Source organism: Pararge aegeria, chromosome 7, assembly GCF_905163445.1.
Source record: "Pararge aegeria chromosome 7, ilParAegt1.1, whole genome shotgun sequence".
Classification (NCBI taxonomy): Eukaryota; Metazoa; Arthropoda; class Insecta; order Lepidoptera; family Nymphalidae; genus Pararge; species Pararge aegeria.
The window spans coordinates 2201427-2221662 of NC_053186.1; the positions used below are offsets into that span (position 1 = coordinate 2201427).

At 36.8% G+C, this 20236-nt stretch overlaps 1 protein-coding gene across 3 annotated transcripts in view; it reads right to left on the bottom strand.

The window, feature by feature from the left end:
- Positions 1 to 35: 35 nt before the first annotated feature.
- Positions 36 to 20236, bottom strand: part of LOC120625273 (zinc finger protein 91-like) — a 28952-nt gene continuing 8751 nt past the window's right edge. For 2 of the 3 annotated variants that reach the window (XM_039892290.1, XM_039892288.1), the window contains 19 exons: positions 19581 to 19640; positions 18295 to 18398; positions 17155 to 17331; positions 16046 to 16166; positions 13891 to 14046; positions 13007 to 13130; positions 10476 to 10620; positions 10036 to 10143; positions 9253 to 9391; positions 8800 to 8915; positions 8065 to 8157; positions 6933 to 7030; positions 6075 to 6168; positions 5450 to 5608; positions 4521 to 4665; positions 3495 to 3599; positions 2165 to 2279; positions 886 to 1022; positions 36 to 280 (listed from right to left, as the gene is read on the bottom strand). In XM_039892290.1, coding sequence (XP_039748224.1) covers positions 170 to 280; positions 886 to 1022; positions 2165 to 2279; positions 3495 to 3599; positions 4521 to 4665; positions 5450 to 5608; positions 6075 to 6168; positions 6933 to 7030; positions 8065 to 8157; positions 8800 to 8915; positions 9253 to 9391; positions 10036 to 10143; positions 10476 to 10620; positions 13007 to 13130; positions 13891 to 14046; positions 16046 to 16166; positions 17155 to 17331; positions 18295 to 18398; positions 19581 to 19640 — 2307 coding nt within the window. In that variant the 3' untranslated portion in view covers positions 36 to 169. The remainder of the gene's footprint in view (positions 281 to 885; positions 1023 to 2164; positions 2280 to 3494; positions 3600 to 4520; positions 4666 to 5449; positions 5609 to 6074; positions 6169 to 6932; positions 7031 to 8064; positions 8158 to 8799; positions 8916 to 9252; positions 9392 to 10035; positions 10144 to 10475; positions 10621 to 13006; positions 13131 to 13890; positions 14047 to 16045; positions 16167 to 17154; positions 17332 to 18294; positions 18399 to 19580; positions 19641 to 20236) is intronic. The other variant, XM_039892289.1, reaches the window with a different exon arrangement.

A 20236-nucleotide genomic window follows, 5' to 3' on the forward strand; every position in this document is an offset into this window, starting at 1 on the left:
TGATGAGTGAGATGAGTTATGAAATTTATAGTAGCAGCCTGCTACTATAAATTTCATAACAGGGATATCTTGCAATTTTTGAATTGATACGGAAGCCGAACCCGAGATCTTGTGGTCCGTAAGCGAGCAACCTAACCACTGGACTATCGAGGCAGGTAGGTAAAGTTAACTACAATAATATTCCGTCGTCCAGCTTCAGTGGTTCAACCATTTGGTTTCCGCCTACGAGTTCCGAGGTGTCATCTTGGAGTAGAAGTTGAACGTTAAGACTCGATGTATTCTGAAAAGATTATAACAAAATTTAAAATCTCAATCTCATGGCCGATTGGGCAGCGACTCTGCTTTCGGAGTAAGTGTGTGGCCCACAGCTGGAAGATGTTTGTGTGATGAACATGAATGTTTTTCAGTGTTTTTATTATAAGTATTTATGTATATTATTTATAAAAATATTCATCATAAGTCATCTAAATACCCATAACACAAGCTACGCTTACTTTGGGGCTAGATGGCGATATGCGAATTTTCGTATATTTTTATTTATTTATTGATGCCCCAAATTAAAGGAGTTGCGAAAAATATACAATCCGCGATTTTGTAACGGCCTTAGACGGACACGCACGCACGCAAACACATACACACACATGAGACACACACAGACAAGTTTTACTTGTAACAAACACATCACGTTAATATGGTTAGCAGGTAAGGTTAGGTAAGCAATTTATGCTCATCATGACGGTAACAGGAACTCAACGAAAAAACTAAACACGAAAAATATTGAACACAAAAAATTGCTTCGAATTAAAATTCTTTACCAAGTGGATAGCAAAAAGTATATATTTCCTACATCATATTTATACAAGATTTTATAGTCTTGTTATTTACCACTCCATCAAAGTTTGGCAATGGCATGTTGTAGGTATCCTGGCGACCTTGGCCCGCCTCGTCGCTTCGCTGCAGTATGGTGGGCTTGCGCGGATTTTTGTCTATCCCCCTACCGCGTCGGAGTGGTTGCAATACATCTGAGAAAAGAATGAATTCAACATCATCATGACTTTTAAAAATTTCTATTGTATTATAAGTTTCATAGCAATTTTACCTGGTGGTTATTGATGATGCCGTATACCATGGTAGCGGGCTAACCTGATAGGGGTATAAATAAATAAGTATACTACGACAAAACACACATCGCCATCTAGCCCCAAAGTAAGCGTAGCTTGTGTTATGGGTACTAAGATGACTGATGAATATTTTCATGAATAATATACATAAATACTTATAATACACAGATAAACACTGAAAAACATCATGTTCATCACTCAAAACATTTTTTAGTTGTGGGATTCGAACCCACAGCCTTGGACTCGAAAAGCAGGGGCGCTGCCCACTGCGCCAATCAGCCGTCAACGTCGGTATACGGTATACGTCGGTTACCACCCTGCCGACAAAGACGTGAGCTAAGCGATTTAGCGTTCGGGTACGATGTAGCATACAGACCGATTAGGTGTATGCCGCCCCTTGGGGTTAGGTTAAGTTACCATCTTTAACGGCATCATAAATGACCAATTCCAGGTCAGATTGCAGTCAGTCGACATAGACGTGCCGCTAAGCGATTTAGCGTTCCGGTGCGATGTCGCGTGGAAAGGTTTCGCGATTAGGTGTACGACTACCATACTCCCTAACAGGTTGGCCCGCTACCATCTCAAACTGCATCATAACTTAACACCAGTGAGATTGCAGTCATGGGCTAACTTCTAGTGGATTAAAAAAAATACATCGTAATGTGTGGCATGCATAGGTAAGTAATGGGTTTTTCAATTTTAATTGTTTAAGTTATTATATATGCTTTATTTTATAGAATGACCGCTGCGATGATAGGACCGAGTGCGAGAACGTTGATCGCAAGTTAACTGTTGAGAGCTAGTGTAGGGTGCCCATAATTATCTTTCCCGGCAGGGGCCATGTTTTAATATCTGAATTTTCTCTGGTCTGATCTGTTGGGAGCTAGACACTGACAATGACGTGCCTTAGTGATTTAGTGTTCCGGTGCGATTTCGTTTGAAAACCGATTAGGGGTATGACTAACATACTCCTACTACGTGTTTGACGATTCTACCTAGATTGCTGTCAAGGGCTAACGGGGGAAAAAAAGGAATATACTCACCGGTTTGATCAAGCGAAGACGCCCGCGTGTCCCAGTCGCAAGCGATTTGCGTTCTCGGAATGTCGCTTAGCATGGACAGAGCTCGCATTGTGTTGGGAACTATGTTTGTGGTGTTCTGTGAACATAGCGCGTTACTCAGCCTATTTACGTCCTACTGCGCGTTAACGGCTAGCATATATATATATATAGATATAGATAAAAATGTATCTTCTCCCACAGATTTATCAACTGACTTGACGGCCGAATGGCGTAGTGGGCAGCGATATTGCTTTCAGAGTCTAATGCCGTGGGTTCGATTCCCACAACAGGAAAATGTTTGTGTGATGAATAATGTTTTTCAGTGTCTGGGTGTTTATCTGTATATTATAAGAATTTATGTACATATTATTCAGAAAAATATTTATCAGTCATCTTAGTACACATAACACAAGCTACGCTTATTTTGGGGCTAGATGGCGATGTGTGTATTGTCGTAGTATATTATTATTATAAAAAAAAAAAAAAAAAAACTCTCAGAGCACTGGCGCACAAGTGGAAATAATATCCAAATATTATATGTGTAATAGTAAACGGGGGTAAACTTCTCCTATTCCTTGTTTCCGTGCTTTAGCAGGCGGATACGTTCACTAACTATATCCGTTGTCCGGGGATTTATCGAGGGATATAATTTTTGTCTCCTGCTGGTGACATAAGTTCATCACGTCAACCCATTGCCCAGTTCATTCGGAGAATATGCCAGAATTTTGAGATACCCACACTTTTTATGCCGCAGACTATTGCAAAGTCCACTTTGCAACTGAATCAGTAATCAGCAACCGTTAAATTACGCGCCAAGTTACATTGCACTTATAAATGCGAGTGCTTTGTGGAATTTGCAACGTACTTATATTAATAGAGCACAGTGACGGTTGTCTTTGCAGAATATATAATTTTAACTATCAATTACTGTTTTAAAATAAAGTTGTTTTTGTAACTTTATCAGCATCAAAAAATGTCACGTTTGTTTACAAAGTTTTGACGGCCGCGCAGTGGGCAGCGACCATGCTTTCTGAGTCCAAGGCCGTGTGCTCGATTCCCATAGCTGGAAAATGTTTGTGTGATGAACATGAATGTTCTTCGGTGCCTGGGTATTTATCTGTATTTAATTATTCATAACTTCATATTCATCAATCTTCTGAGTACACATAACACAAGCTACGCTTACTTTGGTACCTAATGGCGATATTTGTATTGTCTTAGTATATTTATTTATTTAATGTAGACATTTGCTGTCATGCGGTACATTTTTTCGTATCGAACTATTGCAAAGTAGATTTAGTATTTAACATACCTTGGGAAAAGAAATCATTGTAATCTCAATAACTTTGTCCCGACTTATATTGTTGTTGTTCAGATGTTGCAGGACCTCTTCTGTAGTACAGTGCAACCCTTCGATCTAAATGAGAAAGTTATAGAATTATAAACTGACCATCTCAGCATCTGTTACCCGCGACTTCGTCCGTGATGAAATTTTTGTTTTGCGGAACCTCAAAATCTGTTCTATTTATACGTTATCAGGTAACACAATCAGACAGAAAAACATACTCTCAAGTTTATACATCTGATTTATAAAAGCAATTATAGAAAATACTGTTAAAAAACTCCCAATAGAAGGATATTATTAGTGTGACTTAAGCGGATGCCCGCGACTTGCTCAGCGTAGCATTCCAGACTTCCCGTGAGCTTCAGAAGATCCCCGTTGGTGCCTATGCCCTTATCCAGAAAAAAAGCTACCACTCAAATTATAATATAATATAATAGCCTAACCATTATAATATATTATGAAAAATAAGCTTTATTTGCTATAGCCAATTATTTATTGAAACGTCAACTTCTCCCAAGGATGCTCCGGTTTCGGAGCGAATCGTGCGTAGAGGGTACATTGCCGAGGATCTGTTTGGTGTGGAGTATACGGATTGAAGAGATTATAAATTACACGATACAGATTCTCCTGATTTTCGCGGAGTACAGCAAATTAAGCTTAATTTTCATAATATATCATGGAATTTAGCAAAGTAACGCCTGCTTCTATCCAATAAGCCTAACAATGTTTTCATATAATGGACATATTTATTTTGACTGCATATTGTGAATGACATTTGATTACGTTAAACTATATGGAGATGATTTTTATAGTCCAGTCTTCTAACTCTGTAGAGCTTTGTTGTGTTTGCCAAACAGCATCAACAACAAAAAGAAACATTAAGGAGTATACAGTACACAATGTAGACATGCAAAGGCGGCCTTATTGCTGCAAGCAATCTCTTACAGGAAACCTTTGTGGGAAGGACTACAAAGGACAAGATGAGATACGCACCTCGATTACAGCCAAATGTGCGGGATGCTTTAGCCTCATATGGGTCTTCAGGTCGGATTTGACGCGGAATCGCTTGGGACACCGTGAGCAGCCCCAGGGCCGGGTGCCCGTGTGGATGAGCCGGTGGTTCCGCATAGCTGTGGAACTGAGCAATGGAAAAATGAAGGATACTCGTTGCTCAATTCATCTTAATCATCACTTTCATGAAGACCAAGCGATTTAGTGTTCCGGTACGATTATGAAAATTAAGCTTAATTTGCTATACTCCGCGAAAAGCAAGAGAATCTTTACGGTGAAATTTTCTCTTTCTATTTCTTTAATATTTAAACTCCACACAATCCTCAGGAGATGTTGACTTCACAATGTATAATTGTTAATTGCTCCGGTTTCGGGGCGAAACATGCATAAGAGAGTACATTGCCGAAGATCTGTTTTGTGGAGTAAAAAGATTAAAGAAATTATAAATGACACCATACAGATTCTCCTGCTTTTGGCGGAGTATAGCAAATTAAGCTTCATTTGCACAATATATCATGGAATTCCGCAAAGTAACGCGTGCTTCTATCCAATATTCCTGTACGTAGTCTCATATAAACCGATTGAGGTAACAGGTCCTAATATAATTTTAGACTGTATCACGAGCTAATTTTTATTGTTTAAAAAAAATCATATAAATCGAAGCACGTTTACTGCTGGTCATATGCCTTTTGTATTTCGTTCCATCTATTAGCACTCTCAGAAATCAGTTCAAACAATCGGAAAATTAGCTCAGATAGACGCATAACAGACAAACATTAAAAAAAAGAGTTGACACCTTCTTTTAAAATAAACAGGCAACCTTAATATTAACTAAAATTTAAATATTTTTATCGAGTAAATGAGCTTTAGAGTATATTGTTCAGGCGATACGCTTTTAAGAGTTCACTGACCGTCTAAAAGCGACTCCGCATACGTCACACGGGAACGGCCTCTCGCCAGTGTGCACACGAACGTGTTCATTGCGTACGGATGCTGAGCGGAATGAGCGCGCACATACCGGGCAAGCGTGCGAGTGCGCACGAGCCACAGGAGAGCCACCATGAACTTCTCTATAAATATAAATATACTACGACAAAAAACACATCGCCATTCACCCCCACAGTAAGTGTAGCTTGTGTTATGGGTACTAACATAACTGATAGTTTTATGATTAGTATACATTAAATACTTTCGCTATACAGATAACACCCAGATTCTGAAAAACATTTATGTTCATCACACAAACATTTACTAGTTTTGGGAATCGATGCACGGCCTTTGGCTAAGAAAGGAGGGTCACTGCCCACTGGGCCTTATATGAAATAAAAAAAAAAAAAACTCGTACGAAAAACCTTCTCAACGAAAATCCAATACCTAAAATTTTTAACCGAGACGATCGGAATCTGCTTACAACTAGACGAAGCAAATTAATTTAAAATAATGTATAAACAGTCGCAATTTTTACACCTTCTTTGCTTGTAAGCAAACCAACTGGAGAGGTGTTAGTTTTAGATAGGACCACAGGTTTTTACTCACTTGATATGCTGCCGCAGTGCTGCTACGCTGTGTAAATCATGACCACATTTATTGCAAACTGTGGTTTCAGAGTCTTCGTTATCTGTCCAGTCCCCTATTATATATACAATTACATTAAAATAATTAAATAAAAAGTCCTCATAAGAAGGCTCAGAGTCACTCAGCGGGCGATGGAGAGAGCTATGCTCGGAGTATCTCTACGCGAATAAATCAGAAATGTGGAGATTCGTAGAAGAACCAGAGTTACCGACATAAGTGGCAATGGGCCGGGCACATAGTTCGGAGAAAGGATGGACGTTGGGGTCCCAAGGTGCTGGAATGGCAGCCCCGAACTGGTAAGCGAAGCGTTGGTCGGCCCCCAACGAGGTGGACAGACGACATTAAGCGCGTCGCAGGTAGCCGCTGGATCCAAGCGGCTCAGAACCGTGGAACTTGGAACTCCCTACAAAAGACCTATGTCCAGCAGTGGACGTCTATCGGTTGATGTGACGATGATGATGATGAGGAATTAAATACAAATAAATTATAAATAACACATAATATGTCGATCTGTGACAACTTTTAAACTACTTTGCATTTTTTCGCGTCGAAACTAGAATTTAGACAGTATTAGGGAATATTTCAAATTGGAATAATTATAAATAATGTAGGCTAGTAAAATGCACAACGAGTTTATTTTTGCTTCTAATATTTATATTGTTATAGTCCATTTTCTTTTTAAATTTTTTTATATTTTTATGGACATAAATTAAATTAACCTTACATTTTAATAGTTCTGATACTCTACATCCATCTCAACCTCTCGTAGGCTACTTTTCGGGAGTTACACTTCTGCCGTGTGTGGTTTATGGTACCGACCTTTATCCATCAGACTTTCATCGCAATGCTCCTTCTGTCTGTGCTTATAGAGAGCAATTTTGTCTGGCAAAACTTCGTCGCAATCACGACATGGAATTCTGTAACAAATGTACTTTATCAAAAACCCACTGCACTGCTAGACGGTATGTCTGATCTCTCTCTCGCGAATAGCGATTTATTTACTGTTGACCTTGTAAGTGTTTTAGTAGGAATAAGTAAGAACTTTACAACTATTAGATCGTCAATAACTAGTTCCTTTGGTAATAAAGGTTGAAAGTTACAGCAGCACTGGACACTCAGGTGTTTTAAATGAAATAGAGTTAAATTGATTGGTGCAAGGTGGGTAATATTTAGTGCTGTACAATTTGGCCGTTTAAACCGGCCATAAAATTTAACCAGGTTAATTAGTTCAGCAGCCAACTAATTAACTAAAACCAACCAGTTAAATTAATTAACTAGTTAACCGGTTAAACGGTTAATCGGTTTACAAATTGTACAGCACTAGTAATATTTCTATATCTAAAGCCTTTTAGAGCCTTATTTCGGTTTTCATTTCCACGTTCCATATACTACCCTGGGGTACCTACTTCGCAGTTCCTCTGTTTAGGGAATGTGAAGACACTGTTAGCGAATCTACTAAACTAATCTTTGGCTATGGAGCAAGCAGTACTTTGCATAGAGGGTATGCACAGGGTATGCAGATGATATAAAATAAAGAAAATCTCCAGTACGAGTTATAAATACTTAAGAATGGGCTTTTTATAACTCTTACAATGCCCATCCTCAAGTTTCTTATAACTCGTACTGGAGGTTTTCTTCATTTTATACCCTGTGCATACCCTCTATGCACGCCTCTGGGTACAAGGCCTTAAGCTCAAATTTGCCTATTACCTCCGAGTACGGCCATGACAACTGGCGAGCATTTTCGCAAGAAATAATTTTTATATTTTTAAATATAATTTGCAACTTATATAAACAAAACTTTTAATTTCTGCAAAGATAAGATAAGTTTTTGGATATTGTAGATACTTCCGAACATAATAGTGCAGTTTTTTTTAAATTAGTCACCATGCCTGTTGTTGGAACTTACCTGTAAATTCGCTAGTATATTTGATTTGTTATTTAAACTTACCTGTTATTTTCTCGAATGATCTTTGTAAAACCGCCGTTTTCGTCCTGCCCATTTTTACTGTGTATTTTTTTTCTGTGATAAGATGCGCTCCAACTAAAACATTAACTTATTTTATAGAACCTCATATACCTAGGTAGTTACTATTGAAATCATTAGTAAAGCTCTCTGGTTACTCTGATACTGGTTGGATAATCGAGCATTCTACTATCGCAATTAAAAAAAAAAAAAATGTTTAAATCAGAGTCCAAATACGGTTTAAATAAATAAAATAAAAAAGCCATTTATTCTAATACCATATTTATAATTTTTTGTTAAAATTAATATCAATGTTAGTATTACATATTGTCATTATATAATATTATTTATAAATTTATTTATTCCTTTATTTTAATTCACAGCTTATTTCTAAACATTAAACACAAATACAATCCTTAAAAGAATGCACTAACTTATAGCATTTAAACTAACAAATTTAAACTACTTAGAAATAATATGTATATAGTTGTAGTTAGGTATCTGTTATTTAAGTTTTTCCGTTAGGTACGTTTACGGTAGTAGTCGCCTCTTTGGCGTAGGCCTCCCCCAGCTCTCTCCATGTCTTCCTTTCCTTTGCCTTCCTCAACATTAGTGGGCCATTGACCTGCACGAGTACGTCCGCCCAGCGTCTCATTGGTCTTAATGGTATCCAAATACGGTTAATTATACTTTAAAGAACAGTAGAAATAAATATTGTACCTGTTTGGAAAAGTTAGTTCACACTGATTGCATTTGAAAATATAATTTTCATTAGCATGTTTCATACGGCGATGAACTTGGAAATAAGTCCAATGTAGGTAAGATCGACCACAGTCCTAAAAATAAAAATATTCATCAATATAATTTTCCACTTCATTTTAAGTAGGAATCAAACTTTGGATTTTCTAACTTAATATGTCATAGTCCATTATATTACCAATATATCTTTCTTAATACATATTGAACAAGATCAGTGCACACAATAGAGGCAACTTTTTTTCAGCATAAAAGTTTTCTTATGTTTGACCCAGAACGGCGTTCATGTGTGTCAGACTTAATGTAAATTCGTCCAGCCGATAATGGGCGATTAACAGATATCCACAAATCTATAAGTGGTTATAGGAATAGCTTTGTTTACCTCAACTCTTAATTAATGTACTACTATTAACTTACCTCACACAGAAAGTGTTTCACTACAGGGAAACCTCCATAACCAAGAATGCCAGCACTCGCTGGGCCAGTGCGTCCCTCCGTACGTCCCTCTATGGTACTCCGCTTGTAAAAACCGTGTGTCGTTTTGTGTGTTGTGCACCTGTGCATTAAATCTGTTAAGTGTGTTTTCAGTGAAAACGCTTCGAAACGTTGAACCTGCGACTCTGGCAATCGCGGCCTGAGCGAATCCATTAAGCTACGGCACTCCCACCGTCGATGCCGAAATTAGTATATGCCTTTTACATCAGTCTTATAGCGGTCACAGCGCCATCTAGTAGGAAACATTGCAGATTCGATCTATTTTTTGAAAGGTAGATATTACCATATTGTTTAATCTAATTAATTACCCTCTCGTAAACCAAGGAAGTAACCAACAATATATGTAATTATTATTTTAAACATACATAAATGTAATACGTTTTAGTACTACTATTATTATACTATACTGTACTACTATATACTATTTTCAGTATTTATGTATACAAATTAAATGAACAAAGGGTTGAAAAAACAAAATAACATCATTTAAATTTAATTGTATGTTATTCGCCTGGTTATATTAAAGATCAACTGATAAATTAGTTTTTGTAACTCATAAACTTAAACTTAAAATCCCTTTTTATAATATATAATAGGCTTTAAAAGTACGTCTCTCATTAAGATAGGTATTTGAAAACCACAATTTATTTCGATACGTTAAATATAACTAGTTAAACATACTTACCTGTCGAATAACAAACTTACCTAGAGTATGTAGCAAAGTTAACTTTGCAAATGTGACAGGTAAAAGGATTTTTGACACCTTTGTGTAATGTTCTATGACTGTTTAAAGCCTCCTCCAAGTAATATACACTGAAAGACAGACAAAACGTATTTATATTATTCTATCTGGAATTCTTGACTTCAGTTTTCTTTTGTGTATCCATAACTGTATTGGTATTTTATTTCATAAACTTTACTTATGCTAAAAAAGCATGGTATCATCCTCATATCTATATCCTCACGACCTAGTATATTTAAGCTGGCTAAACTTTCTAAAGGGTTTGGTTTACTAAAGAACTGGAAAAACTTACTCGGCGCAACGGTGAGCGCTGTGAATTTAAGTAGGAGGTCCCGAGTTCGATTCCTGGAAGGGGCAATTTGGTCATTTATAATGTAATAAGTAAACAAAATGAAAAACTAACTCTTCACAATATTCACATCGGAAAGCCTTCTCGATATCTACCACGCGTATTATATTTCTGGCGGCGTCGTTTAAAGGTGACAATAGTTTTTCGCTCTTGTCGTTATTAACTTCTTTCGGTATACACGTTTCGTTGCGATGGGATTCTGTGTGATATTATAAACTGTTTAGTATCAAATGTATGAGATGAGCTGATGACGATAAATTGAGCCTACAAGATGCTCGAAATAACTTTATTATTATTTATTTTCTATCATTTATTCTTTATAATTTTTTATAAATTTTTAAAAATGCTTAAAAGAATAAAATAAAAAAAATTTGGAAAATCCAAAAGTGCACGACTCATTAATAAAATAGCTATCCAATTATTTGTCAATAAATAACGAAAAAAAAACACATGTTTCGTGCAAAATATAAAAGAAAAAAAAAAAAAAAAATTTAAAACATCTGTACTAGGAAAGTGATGCACAGGCGCCCCTGGTGGAATAAAATGTACATAATATCTATAGATATAGATATATCACCATCCATGTTAATTTTACATGGATATATATAGATATACAGTCTTGCAGTTTTCGTTTTTTATTAATTGCAATTAAACTACACTGAATTAATTAATCACTCGCATTCAGTGACCTACAATCGTCGATTAGAATTAAAAAAAAAAAAATTTAACTCAAATAATGGATTTTTTCACAATTTAGAGTGTGACAGGAAAATTTTTTGACCTATTTTGGTGTTTTTTTCCAATTCTATTGCAGTAAATCAATTTTTTAATAGTATGGAATTAATCTCCATTAAATTATCTCGACAATAGTATGCAAAATATATTGATTCCGTGAACTAACAAGGCTATAATAATAAAAATAGCCGCCGAAATGAGGCGAAAAAAATTTTTCGATCGTAAAGCACTCTCTGATGCTTCGCATCATGAGTCGTGCAAAACACTATTAAAAATTTATAAAAAAAAACGTCCACCCTCCGCAAGCGGAGTTAAGGAGTTACCTTATTACATCAGCTACCTGCCAATAAAAGTCGCGTCAAAATCGGTCCAGCCATTTCAGAGATAAGCCGGAACAAACAAACAGACATACAGACAAAAAATTGTAAATAAAAATTATTGTACCGTATATATATTCATGAACATGTAGTAAAAAACGGTTATTTCAATAAAACAGACACTCTAATTTTATTATAGGTATACTGTATTGATACGTAATTTTAACGCAATTTTATCGATTAGTAGGTATGTTCATATGTCGCAGGATTGTTAGACAAATCGTGGCTTTGCGAAAAACCTGCGATGATTGCAAAGGAGCGGATAATATGTAGTAAAAAGAGCCTGTACAAAAGTCAAGGCTGGTCTATTAAAAAAAAAACTTGCTGGGCAGTCTGTCAGGTTCTGCCGATAGAAGTGAACACTAAATCTATAAAAATATATTTATACAATTTATTCAAATTCAAATTCAAAAACGTTTTATACATTTAGACCTTATTACAGGCACATATGAAGCGTTCATACATTTAACAGGTTACACTAATGTTAGTGATGGTGATAACTGCATTCGTTAACTTAAAACTAAAGCTAGGAGGGTTCCAAGCGCGCCCTGGTCTAAGAAGAGCCCACAACAAACTTAGCCGGGGCTTTTTTTTGTTATCACCATCTCTATGTTTCCGTTTGTTGAGCTATGAAGTAAGAGCAATTCATACCCAAGTTTTTTTTATCATGCATGTAATCCTTAATATTATAAGTAGGATTCATATATCGCTCATGGAATGCTTTCGGTGACGATCACTCCAGTTCTATCCCGGATTTTGACAAAAATCAATATTTCCCATATATCCTGCGACGTATAGATACTATTTTAATGATAATTAGGTATATGTAGATGCTATTTTAGGATGTTTTAAGTGACTTGAAAAGTGATGCTGATAAAATCTTTTGTGAGTATCGAACGTTGATTTTATCGTTTTATCTACATAAATAACACTTATTATACATTATTAAGCCATTAAAAGATAGGAAGATTTAGACAAAGATCAATTAGAAATAAGCTGACAACAACAAACACTTAAACAATCCTACGAGGCTAGTTGAAAAAACCGATGCCAATAATGTATTACAGTTTTAAGTTTATGAAAATCTTTTGTTTAAAAACTATTCCCATCAAGTTGCCATAAAATTACGCAGTGACAACCAGTCAAAACAGTCATTGCAAAACTAACCGTATAAAACAGGTTATATTCAGACAAGTATGTTCTGTTATGAAAGAGAGAGCATAGAGCATAGACCCACAAAGCTATAATAATGCGGATTGGTGGGCTCGACGAATGAACTGGACCGACAACATAACCTGCTCTTCGAGACATGTGGTACGCATGCAAATTTCCTAACTACAAACTGGTCCTAAGACCCTTTTAACAGTCTTAAGAACCCGATACCTCAAGACCGACCCGGGATTTGAACCCAGGATCTTCTACATTGGATCTAGAGCGACCAACAGGTCAAAATTTGAGAGACATTGAACTCACCGGCAACGGGCAAAGTGTGTCTTACAATCCCACTGGTGGGAGACAGTTGTTCGGTGGGCTCCGGCTCTTCTTTGAGATCGCTTGTAAATTCATCAATGCATTCCGTGGATTTTGCGGCATGCTCCTGAGGAAAAAACAATGCAAAACAGGTAGTTAATTAAACCAGGCTGTTGCACAAACACGCATGATTTATACACTGCGGCAAAAATATTGACAATTAGACAACTATTTATCCTTCATGCAATTGTTAGAGTCCATAGGTCGACTAAATATGAAAAATCGCATCGAAATAGGAGAAGTAACCACACTGTTATAAGACCTTTTCCTTGTAATACTAAATTTGCCAGTAGACAATTTAAAAGACCATCAATTTACCTATATAACAAAATTAATAAAATCCTAAAATTATACGATATGCAGCTATTTCAACTGACAATTGCAAGACGGCATTATACACATACCTATATTTCAAGTAGGCATAATATAAGCATTTTTGAAACGTCAAGTATGTCTCTAGAAACTCTATACATACACGCAACCACACAACCACACATACTCTAATGCACGCACACGCAAACACACACCCACACCTCCACACACACACACACACACGCGCACACACTTACACACTAACATACACACACTCACACACAATATTATTAGCAGATTATAGGTACTTTGTTTTTCTATGTTAAGATAAATGTATACGGAGGAGAGCGGGGACCCTGAGACACAGTTTATTTTTAATAAAGACCGGTTTTATTTTAAAACTTACTTCAGGATTCCAGACACTATTGTAAAATGACTAATATTTTAACAATAAATTTTATTTCATTTAAAAAAAAAACTACTCTTAACAGTCCCAGGTAAGCTTTTATGTTTACCTGAGCGTCGACGTGATCTCTGAAAGCCCGGCTGCAGATCGCACACACTAGCACCAGTGCGGGCGAAAGCTCTTCCTCATGAGCTCGCAAATGCATGCGCAGACGAGACCTGCGCGTCAGCTGCTTGAGGCATATGTGGCATTGAAACGGTTTGATCTACACACACAGAAACAAAAGTATAGTTTCCGTTTGCGGGTTTAAAGTTTCCAGGTACTTCTCATTATCAATAGTCATCATCATATCAACATTACCGATTGCGCATTCCACATATCTTTCAAAATCAAAACCAAAAACTGTTAATTTAAAAAAATAATACAGTTTTAACAACATTGTAAGTGTGGAACCTTTTTCTAGATGTAGTAAGTAGTACTACACCTGTATCTATATAGATAGATCTAAAAGATAAATTTAAAGAAGAAGAAAATAATGACGGTGCATAGTCAGTACATATATGAAAATTTAATTTATGTCTATAAAAATATAACAAAATTTAAAAAGAAAATGGACTGTAACAATATAAATATTAGAAGTAAAAATAAACTCGTGCAGTATACTAGGCTACACAAAATTGCAAATTCATTCAAGGGCAAAAATATTATTTTATAACAAATTACCAAATGAAATCTTTGAGATGTCTCTCAAGTTCAAAGTTTATATAAAACGTAAGCTTACAGAAAAATCCTATTATAATATTAAGGATTACTTAAACGATAAAAAAGCTTGGGTGTGATATTACTCTAGCTTCATAGCTTAATATAAATTTACTGAGAGAAATTTATTTTTTTGGTATCACCATGATAACAAAAAAAAAAATTTTACCCGGCTAAGTTTGTTGTGGGCTCTTCTTAGACCAGGGCGCGTTTGGAACCCTCGTAGCTTTAGGTTTAAGTTAGCGAACGAAGTTATCACCATCCCCTTACAATTATGTAAACAAATATGTATGAACGCTTCATAAGTGCCTGTGATAGGCCTGAATAAAGAAATTTTGAATTTGAATTTGAAGCTAGTGATATGTTAACTACTTAAAACGCACATTACTTAGAACAGAGATGATCTGCAAGCTGGGATTCGAACTCAGCCCCCCGAAAGTGAAGTCGAGCTATCACCACTGGGCTGCCATCGCTTCAATTATCAATACTTACTGATAATATAAATGCGAAATGTGTTTGTTTGTTTGTACATCCTTCACGACCTAACTAAGCAAATAATAAAATACATCTTTGGCATAGGTTGAGTCGAATGGACGGAGTGTAAAATATGCAACTTTTTATTCCAGGGAAATGAACGGTTCCCACGGGACGAGGACGAAGTATGGGCAACAGCTAGTTAGCCTATAACAATCCACTGCTGGACTCCAGGCCTCTCCCAACGGGGGGGTTTAGCCATAATCATTACGTTAGGGGCACATCTTTATTATTACTAATATTATAAATGTGAATGTAAGTTTGTTTGTTACGCTTTCACGCAAAAACTACTAAACCGATCATCATGAAACTTTGTACACATATTTCTGAAGGTATTATAATTAATATAGGATGCTTTTTATCCCGAAATTAAGCTCAGTTCTTTTTGGAGAGGGTTAGAAGGTGTTTGACGATTTTACACCATAACGCCGTCAAATGATAACCGATTTAAATAATTGCTTTTGTACTTTAGAGTTTCTAATGTCTGTTTAATTTCGTCCAAATTTCGTTTAGATCTGATGATGTGGTTGGAGATAGAGGACACAACTCCTCAGCGGACGGCAGCCAACCCGTCATTTAAATCTACGCTATCCTAAATACATAAAGTGCGTAGAATTACACCTAAATCGAATGCCACATGTCTTTCGAAAAACAAACACAAACGCAGACGAAGTCGCGGGCAACAGCTAGTATATATATATATAGGTAGCACAGCACATATATTCCCTTAGTCGCCTCGTACGGGGCCCTCAATTTGGCTGCCCCTAATTTTTGCTTCTCTGAGTTTTTGTCCTTTTTGCTGCTCCTTGGTTCGGGCGGTGCTTGCTTTTTTTTACGTCTCTCTGCCACAAAAAGCTCCACTTCCACAAGAGATATCTTAATGTCCTTTAGTAGAATTTGGAGAAGTTCCTGAGCCAACTCGCCGAAGTATCCTGTAAAAATTTGATATTTCGCATGTGTTAGAGAGTTACCTGGAGATGTGTGACTCCATGCTCGTCCAAAGTCTGTTTGTCGAGGAACCTTTTACCGCAAGTCACACAGACGTAGCGTCTTGTGTCTGTGTGTGTGCGACTGTGTTTCGTCAATGTTGCCCTGTTGAACATTATCATTAATATCCTTAGTCCACGCCCACAGCTGGGAATAGCCTCTATTATAGAAATACAATCATCATTACTATCAAACCACTATTTAGAGCGTTTAGGCCGTACACACACTTTTGAGAACGGTATGAGGAACTCTCAAGCAGGCAGGTTCACTCACGATGTTTTCTCACGCCGTTAAAGCAAGAGATATGTTAAATTCCATAGAAAATCTTTATTTATAGGACATTGGTATGTCATGCAATGGAATTTAAGGTAACTCCGATTAGGTCATCATTCGGGAATCCTCTCCACGCGAGGTTTTACATGAGTTTTAAAGTTAGACAAAGTTGGTTTGAAAGATGGGATCGATGGTCGCATAAGAGATCGTTGAACATAAAGCTACACATGAATTTAAATTACTTTACAAAACTAAACCTATCTTTACTATACGACGAGGTACATAATACATTATGTACTGACTTTGAGACTTATCTGTGAAACCGAAAACAAAATGGTTATTGAGTTTAAACTACTGTCATAGTTTTTACTGCAACAGCCCTAACATCACATGCAAAATTAAAATCATGCGACTCCTTTCACTTTATTAGGTACGCGTCGCGTAGAGAAGGTACTATGCTCGTGTCGGTCTCTTATCTTCAATAGGGTTGTCATAAGTAAATGTTTAGAATTTTTAAATTAGTTTGTATGGAAAAAAGAAATAGGCTTCTTTTGATTTATTATTTTTACAGGCTGATTCCTTGTAAAATATACTCATGCATCCTTCATTATTATTTCGTAATTCTGTTACACGTTGTATATCCGATTTGCTATTGTACCAGCAGGGTGATTACGTATCTCGCGACAGGCTTGCGACAGGCGTAAATCTTGCAATCACTGCTGTTAATTGTCACTTTTGTTTGTTTATTATATGGAAAAGTGATGTTTGACAGCAATGATTGCAAGATTTACGGCTGTCGCAAGCCTATCACCTATTGTACCGCAAAAAGAAAGTCTTCCCGCAGTCCTTGAGTGGGCACTGCCAGCGTTTCTGCTTGCTATGCTGAAAGTGCACGTGGTCGAAGAGCTTTGTTTCTGAGACGAAGGTGGCGTTTTCACACTCCGCGCACACGTACTGACCCTCCGAGGTCAGAAGGTTGGTCGGTTCGTGGAACTGCCTGCGCATAAATTAATAAAATATATTAGACTAGCTGAACCGCGCAACTTCGTCTGCATCAAATCGGTTATTATCTGCTTTAATATCTTAAATAAACTAAGAACCTAATTGCAGCGCCACCAGTGCGCCGTCCAGTTTTATTTCCAAACTATATAATACGCAGCCGAACGACCCTCTGCATATTTCTTGCTTTTAGCATTTCTATACCCGTCGTAACTTCTAAACATAGGTCTAATTTAAATAATTTAAAGTGGTATTAGCGGGTACATAATCAATTTTAACTATAAAATTATATATTTGGATAAGGATTAATATCATGATAGGAAAAATCTGTTTTGGACTCAGTATCGATTATAAAGCATCCCACGGTCAAAATTTTCAAAATATATTAAATGTACAGAAATCTTCCAGTTACAGTTTATTATAAGTATAGATAGAAACAGGCACAAACTTTGCGAAATCTCATGATATACTATGAAAATTAAGCTTAATTTGCTAAACTATGCGAAATGCTGGAGAATCTGTATGGTGTAATTTATGATTACTCAAAACTTTATACTCGATATCAAACATATCTTTGTGCAATGTACTTTCTACGCCAGTTTGGCTCCGACACCGGAACATCCAAAGGAGATGTTGACTTTACAATGAATAATTTGACCTCAGGTTATTCTACACAACAACACTTTGTCGTTACTAGCCAAGGCGGTAGCCCCCAAAAAAACGGTATAAAATCTGCTTTTCGGACCCTAATTTCCCAATTCCTGCTTGGGATTGAACACCTGACCACCTACTCAAAAGATTAAAGCGTTCACCAAGCGTTCACAAAAATACCTCTATTTTTACCTTAAGATACGATGTTTGAAGTATCAAAAAATCTGATCTTATTAAATAAAGAGCCTTACCTTGTGTAACATGACATTTACCTGAACTATTAACAGGACTTACCTGTAAGAATACTTACATGTGAAATTTGAGTCTCACTTTCGATGTAAAAGACTCATTACAGTTGTGACACGTGACAATTTGAGGATCGCTGAGTTCACGAGTTTTTCTTTTACGGGGTCTCTACAAACATACGATCATAACAATGTTAGTATTTAGGTAGGGAAGAATTGAAATGTTTATGTAAAATGCTGAGGTAACTTCTCCAAGTCAAAAACGATTTACTATATTTACTACCGTAAATCATTACAAATACACTTATGCCTGTTTTCGTTAAACCTAGGAATCGCCTTAATCGGATGCCTTGTGACTTAAGGTTATTCCTACACAAAAAAAAACGTTTCACGAACTCTTATGTGATATCTAAGGACGTTAGGCGCCGTCTAAACTTACGACACCGATCCGGCGGGTCGTAACGTTTAGAAGATTCGTAAACTGACACTTGACAGATGAGATTTTAACTTTAAATCTATACGAAAAATGAACACAAAATACAGGTGGCATACTTGTGGCAAGAACCATATACAAGTTAGGTTATTTGAATTGCCGAGTGAAAATTGATTGGTAAAAAGCAAATTCTTTGATTGGCCTTATTTGCTCAGGCATATCCTTGTCAGACGTTCGTGATAGCGGGCAATACTCTTATCTTCATGCACTAAGTCCCACCTTGGGGCAAAGGGCAGACGCATCGCCTCACCACGGCGACCTGTCTGTGGCCAAGCGCCTAACCTCACTCCAGGAAAGGCCAATCCTTTGCCCCTCCCTTTTGGCCTTCCTTTTTTAAACTTCCCCTGTGGGTTCCAGTCAAGGGACTGTCTGGGAACGCGGCCCTGATTATTCCGTCGGAGTTAGTTCTACTTGCGGCGAAGTATTTCTTATGTATCTATATTTTATAAATATATATAAAAGAGAAAGTGTGTGGGTATGTTCTGTATAGGCTCCGAAACGGCTGGACCGATTTCAATGAAACTTTCAGGGAATTTCCGGATTGACCTGGCGAGTAATCCTGTAAAGTTTGGTGACGATCGGAGCACTCCTATTTTTGAACAGTCAAACTGTAAAATGCTTTTATTTACTATGATGATATTCTATTGCTGGGTGGACATGGGTGTAGATAATGATCTTCACCCGCTCGAGAAGAGAATAGAAGAGAATGAATACGGAGAGAAATAAATGATTTAATAGATTATGAGACTTAAATTAAAAATTTAATGATGTAAGTTTATTGTTTAAATAAAATAAAGCAAAATCTAGCCCGGAGAAGCGGGCTGGGTACGCTAATATTTAATATATAAAAATATTTACCACGACTAAAAGATCATTATTCTCGTCATCTTCTACTTCACGAATTTTTTTTTGAGCCCTCTATAAAAATAACAATCACTATTATGTAAATTAATAGGTATCATCATCATCAAATCAACCCATTACCGGCCCACTACAGGGCACGGGTCTCCAACAATGAGGAGGGGTTAAGGGCGAGGTCCACCACGCTGGCTCAGTGCGGATTGGTGGACTCACACCTTTGAGAACATTATGCAGCACTCTCAGGCATGCAGGTTTCCTCGCGATATTTTTCTTAACCGTTGACGGAAGTAATATTTTAATTACTTAAAACGCACATAGCTTAGAAAAGTTAGCGGTGCGTACTTGGGATTCGAACTCGGCCCTCCGAAAGGTAAGTCGAGCTCCTACCGACTGGGCTATCACCGCTTCATTTCATCATATATAGGTACATCCTTATATATATCATAGGCATATCCTTATTAAAATCAGCCAGTCTCGTCTTGCTAAACACACACACTTATAACGTATTTTTGGAAGTACCTAATGGAGTGTGAATCTGATATGAAAATTAAGCTTAATTTGCTATAATCCGCGAGAAGATCCCTGGATTTCCGCAAAGTAGCGCCTGCTTCAATCCAATATTTAAAACAATCTTTCTTTTTGAAGAAGATTTC